The 17455-nt window shown below is 52.6% G+C and overlaps 1 protein-coding gene across 1 annotated transcript; it reads right to left on the bottom strand.

Moving 5' to 3' along the window:
* Positions 1-352: 352 nt before the first annotated feature.
* On the bottom strand, positions 353-12393 carry fam193a (family with sequence similarity 193 member A). The gene is made up of 22 exons (XM_048996427.1): positions 11988-12393; positions 9588-9653; positions 9000-9239; positions 8602-8750; positions 8358-8525; positions 8052-8277; positions 7775-7899; positions 7478-7625; positions 6620-6697; positions 6247-6362; positions 5920-6165; positions 5662-5815; positions 5289-5474; positions 4953-5189; positions 4216-4432; positions 3906-4118; positions 3448-3736; positions 3145-3331; positions 2827-3057; positions 1776-2565; positions 1448-1529; positions 353-1338 (listed from the first exon to the last, which is right to left on the bottom strand). The coding sequence occupies exons 1-22, from the start codon at positions 12201-12203 to the stop codon at positions 1245-1247; spliced, it is 4458 nt and encodes a 1485-aa protein (XP_048852384.1). The 5' UTR covers positions 12204-12393; the 3' UTR covers positions 353-1244.
* Positions 12394-17455: the final 5062 nt, after the last annotated feature.

Raw genomic sequence — 17455 nt, forward strand, 5'->3', positions numbered from 1 at the left:
CTCACAGCACCTTCGTCTGCTCTGTTCACCTTCCTTCGCTTTGGATGTGACGGCGGCAAGTGGGACTCCTTTTTTCCTCTGGGGTGTAGAACATCCCTTAGCCCTCACCCCACACGCTCCCATTAAGGGCTCAGTGTCTCCTAGGTGACACCTCCCATCTTTTCACTTCCATCATGCACATTCAGCCCTTACCTCTGCTTATGAAGGGGCTTTCGGCTCTTAGTGAAATAACTTTAGAAGAAACGTGGCTCTCCAAAGGGCATATGGGGGAACGCAAGACCTGAAAAAGGTCCAGACCTTGACAGAAAACAGGGGACCCCCCCCTTATGAAGAAAGAGGCACAGCACACGGATCCTGCCATACTACTGTATTCCATCTTTCAAAAAAGAAAGACACAGAGCTTTTATATTACTTAACAATATGTTAAAAAGCAGCCGAACTGGCTTCAGTGTTAACACAATATACACTCTATAACAGATCCATAGTGTGAGTAATGTCCTTCTCCACGAATTCATTCAGATACAAGCTGGCTACAAACAAAGGGGAAAAAAAGATAAAAGAAAAAAAAAAATATGCACAACTTGTACACTTTAAGGACTCAAAATTGGAACTAAGGTTGGTGGGGTCATTATGTCAAGTATAGGCCTACCTGGCCCCGTGGGGAGAGGGGCAGATTTGTTGGAGGGGGGGGGGGGGGGTGGCTAGGAGCTGAGGAAAGTTACACTGAGCACGCTCGAACCCGTGTCAGTGACTCGAATGAAGTGCGACAGGGGTGTGTTCGTGTGTAAGAAAGCCACAGTAAATATGAGCAAAGGCCATTTTTGTTTTTTTTTCCTCTTTTTTCCCTCTTTAAATCCACCTTTCTTTCCTCAGTCTGCCTCGGAGGGGGCTGAACCCAAACAGACACTGTACTAAGCAGCCCAGACAGCAGAGACTGAAGATGAACTGGGACACAGCCGGCGGCCATGACGGAATAGCACACAGGCCCCCAAAGTACCCGCGGAGCACAGCAGATGGATTCTTTTTTGACTCATTTCCTTTTTTTTTCTTTTTTTTTAAACCCCCACCCCCCCCCCCCCCCCAAAAAGTCTTGCGAGAATATTACAGCACGTGTGTTCCAGCAGGGACGGGATGTAGGGGCTCGCTGGTCGGGGGGGGGAGCACGTTTCACACAGCGGGAGAGGGTCAGGGGTCGCCGGAGTGTCGGGGGGGGCGGGGGTTGGCGACGCATCCCCCTACGTCCATCAGTGGGCGGCGAAGGTGGCCTTCTTCAAGCTAAAGTTGGACCAGTTGATGGAGAGACGCTGTCGAGTCTGTCTGGCCGAATCCAGGCAAAACCTGACGGAAGAAAGAAAGGGTTTCAGCAATGAGCCATGCCGCTACGCCCCCAAGATGCGCGTCAAGAGGTCCGAACGGAGCGGGGCGCATCGCCGCCCTCTGCTGGTACCTTTTGAAGTACTCCACCTCCCTCTCAGTCTCGTCCAGTTCCACGCTGTCGAGGTCGATGTCTTTGGGCAGGAACACGTCATCTGGGACGTTAAGAAAGCAAATAAATACCCGACCCCTAAGCTAGCAGTGTCGTCATAGGACCGGCGCAGGCGGTGCAGTGAATTCACAGTATACATCAAAGATGGCAGCAGAGAGTCGGGGGTGTACAGGAAAGCTTTCATCTGCCCCCTTCACACTAGTCTAGGTGTTGCAGTATAGGATCTGTCTAAAGCCCCAACCCATGGCCACTCTGGCAGATGATTGGCCGGCGAGAGGGAATCGCTCACCTATTGAGTTGCTGTTCTTGTCGCCCTTCTTCTTCTTGTTTTTCTTGGTTTTTCCTTTGGGCTGCGGCGACTCTGCACTGGGAGGCTTCCCATTCAGCTGGGGGGGCTCTGTGGGCGGGGGTGGCTCGGCCGCAGCCACCAGCTTCTCCTCCTTCACGTGGTTCAGCTGCTTCTTGCTGCTGGAGCTGTTCCTCCTCTCCTCTCGCTTAAGCTCTGAGGCGGCTTCCTCGACGGGCTTCGATTTACCTTTGGCCTCCACCAGGGCAGCGTCGGGGGTGGTGGGGGGGGGAGTCGCCTCCAGCACATTTCTGGGGCTCTCCGGTGACTTTTTCGTCAGCTCCGGGACAGGTACGGCCGGCGGATGTCTCAGCCGTGCCTTGCCGTTCTGTTCCCGTGGCGATGGAGCGGTGGCTTCCAACGGTTTCTCGCGGTCGGGGCCTGACTGGAGCGGGGTCAGGTCGCCCCCGTTCACCAGGTCCTGGGGGCCAGCTACCCGCTCTATTTGCCCGTCCTGGGAGCCGGGCAGACGGACCATGTCACGGAGGAGGTGCTCCTTGCTATTGCGGAAGCTCTCCAGGACCTTCTGGGCGGACTCTCTCAGGGGCTGTGGGCTCTGGGTGGCCAGGTCGAGCTTGGGCCCCTCCTTGGCCCGCTCCTTCTTCTTCTTCTTGGCCGTGCGGAGGTGCTCCTGCAGGTGGAGCAGCTCACGCTTCAGGGCATCCTGCGCCCTCTGCCGTTGCTGCTCCTCCCTCTCTCGCGCCTCAGCCTCCACCCGTGCCTTCTCCTCCATCTGCAACGGGACGCGGCCGCAGCAGAGCCGGCAGCTTAAACACCAGTCACCAATCCTAGAACCCGCTGTCATTTTAACATCAGTGCATTGGGTCTAGGCAAACTTTAGGGGGGAATAGGATTGGGGGGGGTTCTTAAGTTGTCACAGAAAAACAGCAATTAAAGTAGGCTATGGCGATGCAAAACCTGTACAGCACACACGCAGCACTCATGCAGCACCTGTGCAGAATATTCGTAGCACTGCAAGCACACGCGCAGCTACCTTCTTCTGCTTATGCCGGGCCCTCTTGGCCGCCTTGGCGCCGCTGGTGGGCTTGCTGTCGCTGCTGTTGATGAACTGCAGAAGATCCTCCACCTTGCGGTGGTCCTCCACGCCCTCCCGCTCCGGCACCGTCTCCTCCTTCTTCGGCTGCTCCTCCTTTCGCTTGGTGAGGCGCAGGCGCAACTTCTCGCGCATCTCCGCAAAATTGCGGCTCGTGGGGGCCGCAGGAGGCTATGGAAAATGGGCCAAGCTCTGAGACCGAGTGCAACACAGCCGGTAAAAGTAGATGGCAGATGGGGTCAAGACCCTGCGACCTACCCCTCCGTGGCCAAAGAATTCACAGTAGCAGCAGTCGCAGTACTTTCCCTCCTTCTGATTGGTGGAAGTGGAGGTGCTGGAGCTGTGTTCCGAGCAGCTGTCCTCGTCCGGGCTCTCCTCACCATCGTAGGGCTGGTGGTCGTAGGCGCCGTTGGCCTCACACCGGTGCCCCTCGCAGTCCGGGTCGCTGTCGGGTCGAACGTGGGGCATCTTAAGCTCCGATATACTAAACTCAATCCTCATTCTCACCCAAAATGTTGGATTTAGCCAAAAGAAGCAATCCGGGAGTTTTAAACAACTGACCTGCAGACACTGGGCGGGGCACTGACGCAGCTCTCGACTGGTGGAGCGGTGGTGGGCTCGCCCGGTGGGAGGTAGAGGGCCGGGTGGGGGGCATCCAGGAAGCCTGGGGCTGGGGCGACTCTCTTGGGGAAGTGCGGGGATGCGACGGCTGGAAGGTGGGCCGCCGAGGCCGGGGGGAGAGGTGGCCCAGTAAGGGGGGGCAAGGAGGCCAGGCCCGTGGGGCTGCTGTGGGGGGCGACGGGGCCAGAGAGCCGGTGCTCCTCTTTGCAGACGCTGTGGAACACGTCATCTGTGGGGAATGTGGGGAGGGGGTCACGCTTTAATAAAATGAGGTATCCATGTAAACATGCTGGGGTACAATATTAAACTTAAATTTAAACAATTCTTATTTAAAGCATCCCAAATGACCAGATAAGATCACAGCAGGGTCATGGGGGTGGGCGGTCGGCCATGATTACTTGACTGAGCGCCGGACGACGTACAGGCCCCCGGGGGAGTGGACATGGCAGCCCCCAGCGTCCCCTTGCTGGCCTCCATGAAGGCATCCTGGAAGCTGTAAAGACACTTCTTCTTGGCTCCGTTTTTCCTCTCCTTCGTCTCCGTGGAGACGGGAGCCTCACCACCTGCTGCCGTGGGCGGGACTTCCGGAAGCGGCGGGCCTATCATATCACCTTTTTTTTAGAGACAGAACTGCATTTTAGCCACGCATGCTGGCGGGCAGCTGTGGATCAGAACGGCCCTGGGTTCGAATGCGGCGGCCCGCCTCACCCGGCAAGGAGTCCTGGAGGAAGAGGGCGGGGTTCCAACTCTTGATGACGTTGGTGTCCCAGATGTTCTCGAACTTGAGCGAGGGACACTGGAGGGCACTGTTCCAGTCGGCAGCGGCGTTCCCGAAGCAGTTCTGGTACACGTGGTCGGGGAGCGAGGGCGGGAACACCGGGTGTTTACTGCTTGGGTGACTGGACGTCGGGGTAGACGGCAGCGTCTGAACGGCAGCCCCAAAAAATGGATCAGTGTTCAGGTTAATTTTATTCAGTGATCAGGTTTTTATTTTATAACTACTCTAAGACATATAAACTTAAATATTAAGTTTGGTTCTCAATTCTGAGGGAATGCTGATAAGTTTTTTTTAAGGTTTTTGTGAACTCAGCAGCAGTGCTTGGGGTGACTAAGTAGCCTGGATGATGGCTGCCCCCTGGTGGCAAGCCTGAAAATAGCACAAAAAAAGCAACAGCCTCCAGGAAAAGGACCAACACTGGGTAAATAACACTGGGTAAATAACACTGGGTAAATAACACTGGGGAAATAACACTGGGGAAATAACACTGGGGAAATAACACTGGGGAGGGCTCGGTTAGCTTCTTTGGTTATTAACCAAATTAACCAATTTTATAAAAACTGTATAAAAACAGCGAACAACAAAGGAAGATGTCTCTGCAATATCCTCAGAAAGGGGGCACCTTACCATAATATTTACAGTACTCTGACAGAGAGGGCAGTGTTACCTTGCTGTGTGGCAGGGGGGCACTGGGGTAGACCGTAGGGTGCAGGAGGGGCCGGGGTAGGTGCGAGAGGCCGTGTAGGGGCAGGTGGCCGTGGATGTGAGGGTACAGGTGCAAAGCAGGGTGGGGGCCTTTCTCTGGGAGGAAGGCATGCCCGGCGGGGTGCGGGCGACCGGGCGGGGGGCCAGACAGGGCCTGGCTGCAGGCGTGGCACTCGCAAGGCTGTGGGCTGGGCTCCGTCTGCAGAGAACCAATCAGGATACGTGTTTTTTAACCCTCACATGCTCACATTTTCCCCACAATATGACAAATTCTGTCCGACCTGCAGCTAATAACGACCTGCTGGTGAGGGTACGACGGTGGTGGGCTGTCATTCTGAGAGGACCCTCTGACAGAGCCCCTGCTTCCTGGGGAGAGCACCCCCTGCTCTCCCGGAGGTTCCCCACCACTCTCCCCATCCGCCTCCTCCTCATCAGCCTCAGATGAACTGGTACTGGAGCTGGAGCTGCTGCTGGCTCTGGGAGACTGGGGGGGGGGGTGGTTGGAGGGGGATTGGATAAGGGTGGGTTATTCAACAAACCACCCCAGGATAATCGTGCTGGGGGATGTTTCTGCCAGGATCGGAGGGAGAGGATGCATTCGGGAAGACATGTGCAGCCATTATGGGGTCTGCAGACTATGGACGTTTAACAGGAGAGACCGCAGGTCTCACCTCGCGCTTGCAAGGCATGACCTCGCCACCGCCATTCAGCTCGCCATGGAGCCCGTTCACGGCAGCCAGCACCTTGGGGTCAGCGTAGCCACCTAGCGGGTAAATATCTGGAAACTTCTCCGAGAGCAGAGGCACTTCGTCATCTTCGCCGGCCCTACCAAAGTTTAAAAAAAAAAAACAGTAATTTAACGATAATTATAAATGAGACCGTACGTGGGGTGGTGTGGCAGGACAGGTGCAGGGACGCGGTACACTCACAGGGCGGGGGCGTTGTCGCTTGCAGGGAGGCGAGCCGCCCGCTGTACCGTGACGGGGGAACTGGAAGCCGAGCCAGAGCCAGAGCTAGCCGAGGACACGCTGGGCTGCAGCGCCACCTGCAGGAAGTCCGGCGCCGGCGCGGATCCCGGGGGAAGGGGGAGGCGCACGTGGAGGTCATCCGTGACGGGGGAGTCCATGATGCCACATGTCAGGATGTGGGACAGACTGCAGTCATCACAGGCACATCTAAGAGAGAGGGCACTGCATTATAAAGAGGCCTGTATAGGTCTACAGCAAGTGGGGGGGGGGGGCGGGGGGGTGACAAACCTCCTGCGGTAGTTGCAGTTAGGACAGTCCGGCATGCTTATTCGGGATGACAGCGCCTGCCTCATGGCCTCTGTAAAGTTCCCTTCTCCAGAGGGGGACTTCTTGCTGTTCGTTAACTGAAGACGACAAAAAAAAATTCAAAAACGGAAGAAAAACTTACTTTCACCCACAAGAATGTACTGTCGCCACAGTTCAACCAGGGCGGGGGGGGGGTTTACACGTGGTGTTTTCCGCAGGCCTCGGATGGGGGCACCGTTTCCTCATAAATGTGGCCCGGGCTCCGTGCGCGCTCGTCGAGGAGGTTACGAGCGCCGCCCACAGGTCCGGACACACGCAAGCTTCAGGACGGGCGTTTCAATCTGCGTTGCCCTACCTGCTCTTCAATGAACCTCCTCTGCTTGAAGAACTCCCAGTCTTCCTTCAACATCCGCTGCTTGGTCTTCAGCGACATCTTCAGAGAATAACGAACGAGGGACCGGGAAAAGGAAAGAGGAGAAAGAACAGGTTTCCCCCACGTCAGAAACTCTCTCAAAGACGCCCCCCCCGGCAAACGCCGGCCCTTGGACTACAGCCATTAATTGTCAGTCACCACAAAATCATAAGACAGAGGGTACAAGTCACCATGGGCAAATAGGCAGGTAAAAAAAAAAAAACATTAGGACCGGCTAAAATGCCATTTCACCGAAGACACATTTAGGCACCTGATCTGGCAAAGGGACTGAAATCATGACGATGGAACATAAGGACACAGGGAGATAGAGGTGACGGTGTGGGACACTCGCCTTCCCTAACGACACAGAAATCTTGAAAGGCAAAACAGAAACGGCAGCTTGCTGGGAACTTCCATATATCCGCATGAGGGGGGATGTGAGATTCAGCTCATGACATCATCAGACAGTCCATCGCGCTCAAAAAACATTTCTGATTTTGTCAAGAAAAACTTTCACGGGGTTTTATGGCCATACAACAAAGGATCGGAAAGGCACCAAACCAACAGCTCCACTGTAGAGATGAATCCTAATTTGAGGAGACAAATTCGAGGCTTTGACCTCCACATCAAGGTTCTCAGCGCCATAGGCGTCTGCAGTTCTTTTATTCCATGTGGTTCTGACATTTAGCGCCTGAACCGAACCGTTTTTTTAAGGGTCTGTTTCCTAACTGGGCTGCGGTGGCGGTATCATTTTTAAACACAGGAAATGGCGTGCGGTTGGTGCAGGTCTCGTGACCTCACCTGCTTGTCCACATAGTCGTCGATGCGCTTCTCGCATTCCAGCCACTCGGCGGCCACTGCATGCATCTCGTGGTCCAGCTGCTGGTAGTTCTCCAGCAGGGTGCGGTACATGTCCTCGCTGTAGGAATCCCGCGACGCCGTCCCGTGCCTGTCCGCCACACACGAGCCATTTCAGTCACCCAGCCCAAAACATTCAGTCTGCCAACCCCACCCCCAGTGCACTGACCCCACCCCCAGGCCAACTGGACCCGCCTCAAGTCAACTGGCCTCATGCCTCCCCGTGCCCGGCCCAGTCACCTCAGCTGGGCCACCAGTGCCGGCAGGCTGCCATGCAGCAGTGGCTCCGAGAAGACGAGGTTCTCGAACAGGTGCTTGTTGTGCAACTCCCACGTCACCTGGAACTTCTGCAGGTGCTCGTTCTCCTACGGGACAAGGGACCCAGGGCCAGCAGTGAGGATCCACAGTGAAGTCACCATTCCAAAGTAACGCCGCCATGTTCCAGGCCACACCCCCTTGAAACCTTCGTAGCCACGCCCCTCAAGGCACTACCAGAAAAATACCGAATAAGACTCACCAGCGTGAGGAGGAACGTGCTAATTGTGCGGGCCGCCTGGCAGAGGGCGCTGTACTCCTCCAGGAGGAGGGACATGAACTGGTGCGCTTGGGGGGGCCCCTGCACGGCCGGCGCCTTGGAGCCCGCGGACAGGTGTTTCAGGAGGCGCACCTTCATCTCCAGCACGTACTCGCGGGCCTGCTGCTCCAGGCGCTGATACAGCTGGTAGGGGTCCTTCTCACAGAGTCTGTGGGGGGGGGGGAGTTGGGGGTTAACAGGGGCACCACTCCATGGGGCTGTAGATACACAAGGAGGCCATTAGCATACCTGTCGACCAGCTCCTTCATGCTCTCCTGGTCCCGGTCGAGCGGCTGGTCGTGGTCGTCGGCCAGCGGCGTGCCCGTCTGCCGGTAAATGCACCGGACCAGGTACCGGACCTCGGACCAATAGTTCTGAAGCTGCTGAGACTCCCTCTCTGACTCGGCCGATATCTCCCTGCAAGGCGAGAAACGGGAGCGGTCACGCCGGGTCGCCCGACCGGATCCCGAACCCAGATGGGGACGGGCCTCACCTCCGTTCCACACAGGCCTCGCAGCCACACGACGGGTCAGAGGGGACAGGGGCACCCAGATCCGGGGATGGCAGCGTAGGGGCCCCGCCGATGGGCTCCGAGGCCGAGCTGCTGGGGCCCATGGGCATGTGCAATAGGAAGTCTTGGCTCTGGGTCCAAAAAACGAAGCAGCGATGTGTTAAAGGCACAAACACAGGGAGGGAAGGCAAGAGCCCAGGTGTAACCAGTCTGCCAGTCAGTTGGCGGACAACAGGGCTGCCCCATCGCTGGCGCCGTTCCCAGTTCCGTAGTTTAATTATACATTACGTGGCAAGTAACGGCCGGCCAGCGTGGGGGCCGCTGCAGACGGGGGTTTTACCGAACCCATGGTGACCGAGTACCCTCCCCCCCCCCCTCACCGGCAGGGGCTGCCCGGGGGCGGTGGGCCGTTCCTCCGTCTCCACGGTGCGCCGGCACTCAGGACACACCCACAGGGGCAGCTGCAGCAGTCCGCCGGCTTTGGGCGAGCCGCAGGTGCCACTCGAACCCGTCGAACTGGCGTCCAGGGGCGGGCAGTCCTTACGCTCGCACCTGCAGAGGAGGCAGCACTCCCCAGCTGTGTACGGTGCCCTCTGCCCCAGACCAAAGGTGAAGGGAGTCTGTGGGGAAGAGGGTGGACGGTGGATGGGGGACAGGTTCACAAAGGTGGAACTGAGTTGGTGGGACAGCCGACAGATACAGGTCACCACGATGGGAACAGAAACAGGCAGCCGATATCAAGCTGTCCTGTTCCACGAGTCCCGCGAGCTGAAAACACAGCTGGCGTAAAAACGCTCAAGTGCTGGAGGAGGAAACCACATGTGCTACCTTGGGGGAGACGTTTTAAAAGCAGCGTTCAAAACGCCCCAACAGAACGCAAGCCCCTCAACCACATATAATAAACATAACGAGCGGCCCGCTACTGGAGAGCTCCCCCCAGAGGTCAAACACGGGAGCAGCAACATTACCTGCATGACGTTCGTAAACTCGGGATTCGCCGGCCCTTCGGAGAACTGCGTGCCGTTCATGGAGACCTGCGCGGGACAAGGGACAGGTAGCACGTCGCCGTTAGTGCCCGAAAGCACGAGCGCTTCTCAGTGATTTCCTTATGCCGTCGGGGTAGCGTCGCACACAGCTGGACAGCGGGCGTCGATGTCGCGGTGGAGGGGGTGTTACCGGTGGTCGAGCTCCGCGTTTGCACGGTAAACACCCGTCTCACAGACTGGGCAATAATCCCGCGTAATGGCAGCGGCTGGGTGCGCGCATCGCCGGACACACCTTGGGATTGCTTACAGACCCCCGTGGCCAAACATAAAGCGCGCCGCCAATTCCAGCGCTGTGACACCAGGACAGAAATATATGCAGCACACGTAGGGATGGAACAGGAGGAGAGCCGCACGTCTGGGATGGACTCATGGAGAGGGGCTGATAGTGAACATAGTGCTGCATGAAAGCGTATCAAGAGGGAAAATAGGATAGTTATTCAGCTGCGGCCTGTCAGAATAGGACCTGAATGTCCCACCATGTTAGTAGGGGGGGGCTGTCTGCAAAAGGCTGTGGGTTCAACCTCCCTCTTTAGCTGGCTTAAATGAACAAAGGCAACGACTAAAAACCAAGCGTATCACACTGGTTATATGAAAACACTAACGGCTCGAACCAAACGGTGATATGGCTCTATGGGTTGAAACCTAGAGTCTGAGTTTGGAAGGTCACAGGTTTTAATCCCATCGCCGGCAGGTTGGGCCCCTGAGCAAAGGTTCTTAACCCCAAACACTGCTCCAGAAGTGCTGGACAAACAGACCCCTATTAGTGCCTCCCATACGAGAGTAATGAGGGATGTATGAAAATGAAAGGATGTTTTATGAACCTGTACTTATGCCTTTACAGATGGCAAATTGTCATCAAGGACTGAAGTTGGGTGGGAATTCAAAATATACGGGTGCCGTTGCTCAGACCGTTTCCTCGCCATTCGCAGTGCTGAACTGATCCAGGATCAGTTGGAGTGCAAACTAAATGTACCATTGGCCTCTGCTAATCGCCAGCAACACATGCCACCACACCACCTCCACATTTTACCTATCCAGGCACCATGAATTCAGGTTCACATCTGCAGTTCTCTCTCTAAACGACAAACTGCTTGAGCCACGTGATGAGGAGTATCCCCCTCCGGTTTACGGACCGGCGTCTATGCCAGTCGCTGTGGCTCAGCAAGTTGGGACTCTGAAAATGGACATTGGGTCAAATCCCAGGGTCAGCAGTGTGGTGTCAAGGCCCTTGACCCCTAGTTGATCCACAGAACACCTGACCCTGCTATCACAACTGAATGTTGCTTTGGATAAAAGCATCTGTTAATTTAATGGTCTTATATCCATGGAGGTGGAGTCTATCAGACAGCATAAATCATCCCTGATTGTACACAACACTGCTGCATGCATTCATCCATAACCTACAGCCAGACCCTCACAAAAGTTGAAATTTTCCCCTAAACTATAAGTCAACAGATGGGAGGAGAATATACACAAGAGCAGAATGTAACAGCTTGGGTGTAAATTTAGATATTGATTAACAGAGAGACAAAACCTTAACGGAGGGTCAATACAAATTTATTCAACGGGATGTGACTTGTATTTAGCGTCTGTCCATGGATTTTATTACTTGTAAGCTGCAATCAGGCGGTAAGTATCACCTCTGATAACGCGATACCGCTAATAAAACGCTTAAATGACACCAATCGCATGCTTTAGATGCCATACGGAAAGCGACCGGTTAGGCCGTGCCGTTTCACCTGAAATGACACGGAACCGGGTCTGCCGCAAAGAGAAGCGGAGGTGTGCAGATGCCGGGGCGCGCTTGGTGCCCAGGGCAGGGCAGGGCAGGGCAGGGCAGGGCAGGGCAGGGCAGGGCAGGGAGTAAGCGAGGCCCTCTGGGCACCAGCAGGGCCATCCTGCCTGGTCCAGCTGGGCGATCTGCGGATCTGTCCCTATTGGCCCTGTGCAGACACCCCCGCCCCCTCCCTGGGGAGACACTACCTCCAGCCCACTAACCGGCGACTAGTTAGTAGCTGGCAGCCTCACAGGTTGTGTTTATAGCCCGTGGAGCTTTGATCGGAAGCGTTTCCAAGGCGTCAGTAGGTGAGCCCCAATGTCCCGGGTCAAGCCGCTACCGTCCGTGGGGGACGGAGGGGGGGCGTCGTTACCTAGCCGTCCTCAGCACCGCGGCAGGGCCATCAGGCACCGAGGTGCCCGTCTCTCGTCCCCGTCCTCCGGACGAACACCCCCACAGCCGGCTGTGTGCGGCTGTCACGGCCCCGTCGGGGAGGGAGACAGGGGCAGGCAGGCTGTCACCTCACCCCGGTCAGGCAGCCTTACCTCTCCGCGCAGGGCCGCAACTCCACCGGCACCGGTACTCCCCGTGCCTCCCGCTGTCAGGAAGCCCATCACGGAGGAGGGTGACCCCGCCTGGGGACTCCGGGCCGCGTTCGGGGCGCCGGCCTTGCTGCCGACTGCGCCGCTGCAGCCGGTGCCGCCACCGCCCCGCTTGTTCTTCCTGCGTTTCGCTCCGCGCTTGGCGTCGGTCGGGCTCATTTCTCCGCTGAACTAAGAGACAACTTGCCGTCTAGAGAGGGCGGGGTCTCGGGAGGAACTGCCGGGCTCTGCAGCCGTAATCGCAATAAAGAAAAGCAATATTACAGACTCCAAAATATCCAGTCACTCTGTATCTTCGGAGGGCTTACAGACTTCAGATTCCAATATGGCCGACCCGACAGGCTGCTGGACCTTGCGTTTCACGCATCTGCGTGGAAAGGTTTTCCTGCGCATTTAAGGGTATTCTGGGAATCGTAGTTTTTAGTTCAATCCATACCGACGGTCTCCGTCCTAGTGTTTGTCGGACATAAACCTACAAATCCCAGCATGTCTTTTGTTATTGACATGCGATTACCGTGGTGCGTACTGATTGTTGTAGTCTTTTGTGTGGCAAAGCTACTTTTTTTTTGTTGTTGTCAGTGTGCTTTGAGGGTGGGATAAGGCTAGCGAGCTATTCAGACGGAAATAATCTACATATATAAGTTATGTTAGTCAACAAGTCAACTAATTTTTAAGAAATTTTACCATCAGGTGAATAGATGAATACTTCTGGAAAAGTACATTAAGAGGCGTAGGCCTTTTATGTTTATGAAGGGACTGGAAAGATGCGGGACATATGATTATATACGCGTCAATAAAATAATGCCACAATTATTCAGAACAATACTGAAAGCCGAGCATTTGGCCTTTTTATTTTAACTTGCGCTTAATGCTTTAGGTAGTTTCCATATTTCTGATCGGACTTGCAGACTCGCATGGGCGTGATACCCCAGGGAACAGGAACATGTGAATTGTTATACTTAAGAAATTAAAGAAAAGTGTGTTTTGCGGAATATTAATCGTCATTCAATTTATTTTACATATTACAATTATGACCCTTAATTTACGATCCGGTATAAATAATACTAAATGTTAACTATGATTCAATTATTTAATTGATCAATTGCTTGCATGTTTCATTTTTAATAGTTTAAGCTGTTTCTAAGGAAAATAATTAAATTCTAAATTGATGTAGGGACTTCAGCTAGTCTATAGATGGCACTGTTTTCCAGCAGTTTTATTTTAGGAAGCTTATGTGAAGTGCGCATGTCATCGTACCTGTAGTGGAACAAAAGGTGGTTTTTCACCAAGTATAAGATTCTGCGCAGAATCGCCTGTAAGTATATAGAAAGTTCTTAATTGGATGAAAAACGTCCAACTGGAAGCTCTCTCTCTCTCTCTCTCTCACTCACACACACACACACACACACACACACACACACACACACAGATATCTGTTACGGCTATAAGGGTGTCCACACCTCTATGGGCATGGGGCAAAGTGGTCTGAAACCTGCCAAGCATGTTTCAGACGGTTACAGGCATTTTCAAGTGGGCTGAGACTGTCCTCCACCTTGCCAGTAATAACACCAAGCAATGTGGTGCCCATTCCTGCAGCTCCCCCTAGGGGCCGGAGTTCTGCTAAGTCAGCACCCCCTCTCAAGATCGCACCCTAGGCAACCGCCTGTGTCACCTTATGGGTTGGACCAGTTTGTGTCAGTTTGCGTGTAGCGTGTCCGTCCACAAACCAGTAACTCCATCCTGCTGGGATTCAGCCCAGACCAGTCAGCCCAATACCTTTTGATTTACACAGATAACAAGGCCTCTATCATCTTCATTGTCATCCTCCCGGGAGGGCCGCTGATACCACTGCAGAACTTTCTAGAGGTTAGCGGAGCCTGGAAGAGCCCCAGAGCTATAAACACCGGCCTGAATGTGTAATGCGAGTGCTGCCTGCCTGTCCGATGTTCCCCAATCTTTACAATCCTCCATCACTATCAGCTCCCCCTCCCCCCTCTCCCCCTCCCATCTGGAGTGCTGTAAGCTCCCACAATGCCAGCTTGAAGTGTTTGCATAAAAAACCCCACAAATTCCACGCTGTCACGGCCAACTCAAAACATTTAACTGGCATGATTATAATCCTTATATAAAGTAAATGGTAATATATTTAAAGTCGACTTTTGATATACAGTCAGACTCGCTTTGCGCAGGACTTCATAAGACGTCATAAGATCCTTTAATATTCATGTGCATTATACACAGACAATAAGAACGTTTTGGGGCACTGCGTGTGCAGTGATAAGACGACGCTGTCCATCTCTATCCCTCACACTGCTTATCATAACATTTGCATCAGTGCACTGTTTGCTTACAGTTTCTGAAATTGTCATCTGAAGACTGGACTGTATACATTCTGTGATCGTCTCCCTTTTCCCGGGATTCATACACTGTGTTGTGCACATTTCCTGTCAACAAAGGCATCTGCTGGAAAAGGGTGGAAATCTTAAGGCGTGTCTCTGACTTGGTAGTATTCGGTACACGGTCCTTATCTCCATACTGCACTACAAGATACCTCGTGTAATTTCAACTATTTGCCACACAGTTTAATTAATTAACTGTTCAGTTTTCTGTCTTGGAGCTCCTGACGGTGGGCAGTTCCCTGCTCGGTCTCCCAGCCTGACTACACATCTGGCATCCTTCCCTACTGCTGGACCGCACCATCCTCCCACTGAGGGAAGCAACTTCCTCACCTGACTGTCCTGACATCAGCTGGACCTTCACATTTATACCAGGACTGTACACAATTTTCCTTCATAAACTGGGATTTTGCCATTTTGAACTTCCTCTGCCGGCCCCTGCAGGATGGGCTCCCCCTTTGAATCTGGTTCCTCCCAAAGTTTCCTCCTTCTAGGGCAGGGGTGTCAAACTCCAGTCCTGGGGGGCCGGAGCCCTGCACATTTTTGGGTTTCCCTTCATTTAACACACCTGTTTCGACTCCTTGTGCTAATTACCACACAGCTCTTCAGCTGAATCATTTGTGATGGAACAGGGAAAGAACTAAGCTACAGAGGGCTCTGGCCCCCCAGGACTGGAGTTCGACATCCCTGTTCTAGGGAGTTGTTCCTTGCCACTGTCACCTCTGGCTTGCTCACTGGGGGCTTTGGGCAGGGAAAATATAAAGCACTTTGAGACAATGTAATTTTGTTAAAATGCGCTATACAAATAAAGTTGAATTATCTCTGATTATATATTGTTATAAAAGGATTCTGGACTGCCCCTTTAAAATACTATAGCCTAACGGTAAATGTAGGTGCGTTCTGGACTATTGAACATTAAAGTTAAATTTGTGAGTCAGAAGTGTTACTTGGAGGTAACAAGAAAGTAAAATAATTTTAAAATAAATTTAAAATGAGGACGCAGTAAAAAATAAATAGGGTTACACGCAAACATGAACAATTCTACAAATGTGTCATTGCAGCCTAATTAATGTTAATATTGATAAATAATGGGGACTTCATGGAAAGATCTGGAAGTAGATGTTAATCGCTTGTGTATGTCCCTCTGGAAAGGTGAAGGAAATATTTAGGAAGCATTAGGAAAAGAAGGAGAGAATTGTTAAACCCGCTAGATGGTTAATGTAAAATTCGCTGACCTATGTCAGGCAAATTAAAAAGAGACCCCCCCCCCATCCAGGTAGCACGTCGGGATGATAAAAGAATCTGTTAAATAGGCCTACCGGGCTGGTGTGATATGATTATGCTCAAATCCAGTCTCACTATAACGATTTCACATACTGTGTTTAAGCAGACAAAAAGCACTCTATTTATTTCCTCTTTACTTACACGCCTTTGCAGCCCAAAGCCAAGCTGTCAGTCAAGGAAAATCCCAGATTTATGGTATTAGGCAGTTTTGCATATTTATTGTATAAACAATGATTGGATTATATGGAATATTTCAGAGGAAATAAGACTGAAGCAATGCATTCATTGTGTCATTATGCCATCAGCGCGTTCATAATTGATGTGTCTTAAAAGACTTAATGAACAGCCGTTATCGCCACTCCCGCACCCGTCGATTTGCGGCCATAAATAGCCTCCGTTAACTCGTGCGCCTGCGTTAATCGCGCATCCCGGTCCCTTAGTGACCTTCGCTTCGCCGCACCGCAGTGCCGACAGGTGACGCTTGGCATGCTGCAGCATGTCTCCTTTATCTGTAGTAGGATCATCCTGATTGCAGGCAATGTATTTTTTATTTTTTTTGCCCTGCCAGACCTGACAATTCACTCGGACAGTCAAACAACAGCAGAAAGTAGCGAGAAGCGCTGGTAATCAGCTTCATTAGCCTTGCTTGTCAGGTTCCACATCTATTATTCGAATCTCCTTTGACCTCTGCATTATCACCTTTATCTAGCAACAGAAAAGGCAGCCAGACTATTAACCAGCCCGTGTAATCTTAACGAAAAACGCAGTCTGTGATTTGCTCACCCATTCTTTGTGAGATTAGCTCTTTTTAGCTCCCCTTTGGCCGACTGTTAGCGATAACCTTGGTAACATAATTATGAAACAGTTCCTGCATCTAAATTATAAGTACAGTCCATGACGAAGGGAGAGCTTAGGTTAAGAGGGCAGAAGATTAGAGTGAAGGTTTTAATTAATTATGCTAAACAAACAGCGCATTGGCCCTTAAGGGCAGAGAGGGATTGAATTAGCTCTTTATCACGGCTGGGATTCACAGTGGAATAAGTCTTCGGCTGAAATAAGGATGGTAAATTACAATCTGCCACGGTGACTCTGAAGCTGTCTATGGTCATTCTCACACCTGAAGGGGAATTACTGTCAGTTTGCAAAGTACAGTACAATGGAGGGTCGTGAACTCCTTGTCTATGCCAGGCGAAAATCTGCGATTATAGTAACAGAAATAGCAGGGGGAAAATCATTAATCATCAGCTGCGGATTGTCAGTGTGAATTCTGCCATTGCGTCATCTTTAAAATATTTCTTATATTAACTGGCTTGTCTTTAGTTTAATCTTAAAAGGATAACGGAGGTAGAAAACAGCCTAATCTAATACGATCATGAACACAAATACGATATGACGAGTGACTAAGGCGGTTGGACCCTAACCTCTTCGGTTATACGGGTCACAAGGGCTGTAGGATTAAACGACTGATGCCGAAAGACAGCTACCGGATCCGCTCAAAGGCACAAGCCTCAAAGAGGATCCGTGACATTAAATTTCAGTTTTTCCCACTATATCTGACCCAGTAAGCGTCAAAAGCTATTTGCATCAAGTACGTGCGCGTGGTTTATGAAGTGTCACGCGCTCCCAGTTACAATAATGGGATTTGTCAGGGTTCGAACCATTTGCTGACGGCGCCTTTTTGCGCAGCGACGCAGCCGTCATCGATCACTGTTAATTAAGTCATTCAGGTGC

Source organism: Brienomyrus brachyistius, chromosome 25, assembly GCF_023856365.1.
Source record: "Brienomyrus brachyistius isolate T26 chromosome 25, BBRACH_0.4, whole genome shotgun sequence".
NCBI lineage: Eukaryota > Metazoa > Chordata > Actinopteri > Osteoglossiformes > Mormyridae > Brienomyrus > Brienomyrus brachyistius.

What these genes read in the sequence shown, in the direction of transcription:
- fam193a (XM_048996427.1), bottom strand. Translation starts at nt 12,203, where the DNA reads ATGAGCCCGACCGACGCCAAGCGCGGAGCGAAACGCAGGAAGAACAAG. An exon ending in ACGACTATGTGGACAAGCAG is followed by an intron (nt 6,698 to 7,477) that starts GTGAGGTCACGA and finishes TATTCTCTGAAG; the next exon opens with ATGTCGCTGAAGACCAAGCA. An exon ending in CCTCCAGGACTCCTTGCCGG is followed by an intron (nt 4,119 to 4,215) that starts GTGAGGCGGGCC and finishes TCTAAAAAAAAG; the next exon opens with GTGATATGATAGGCCCGCCG.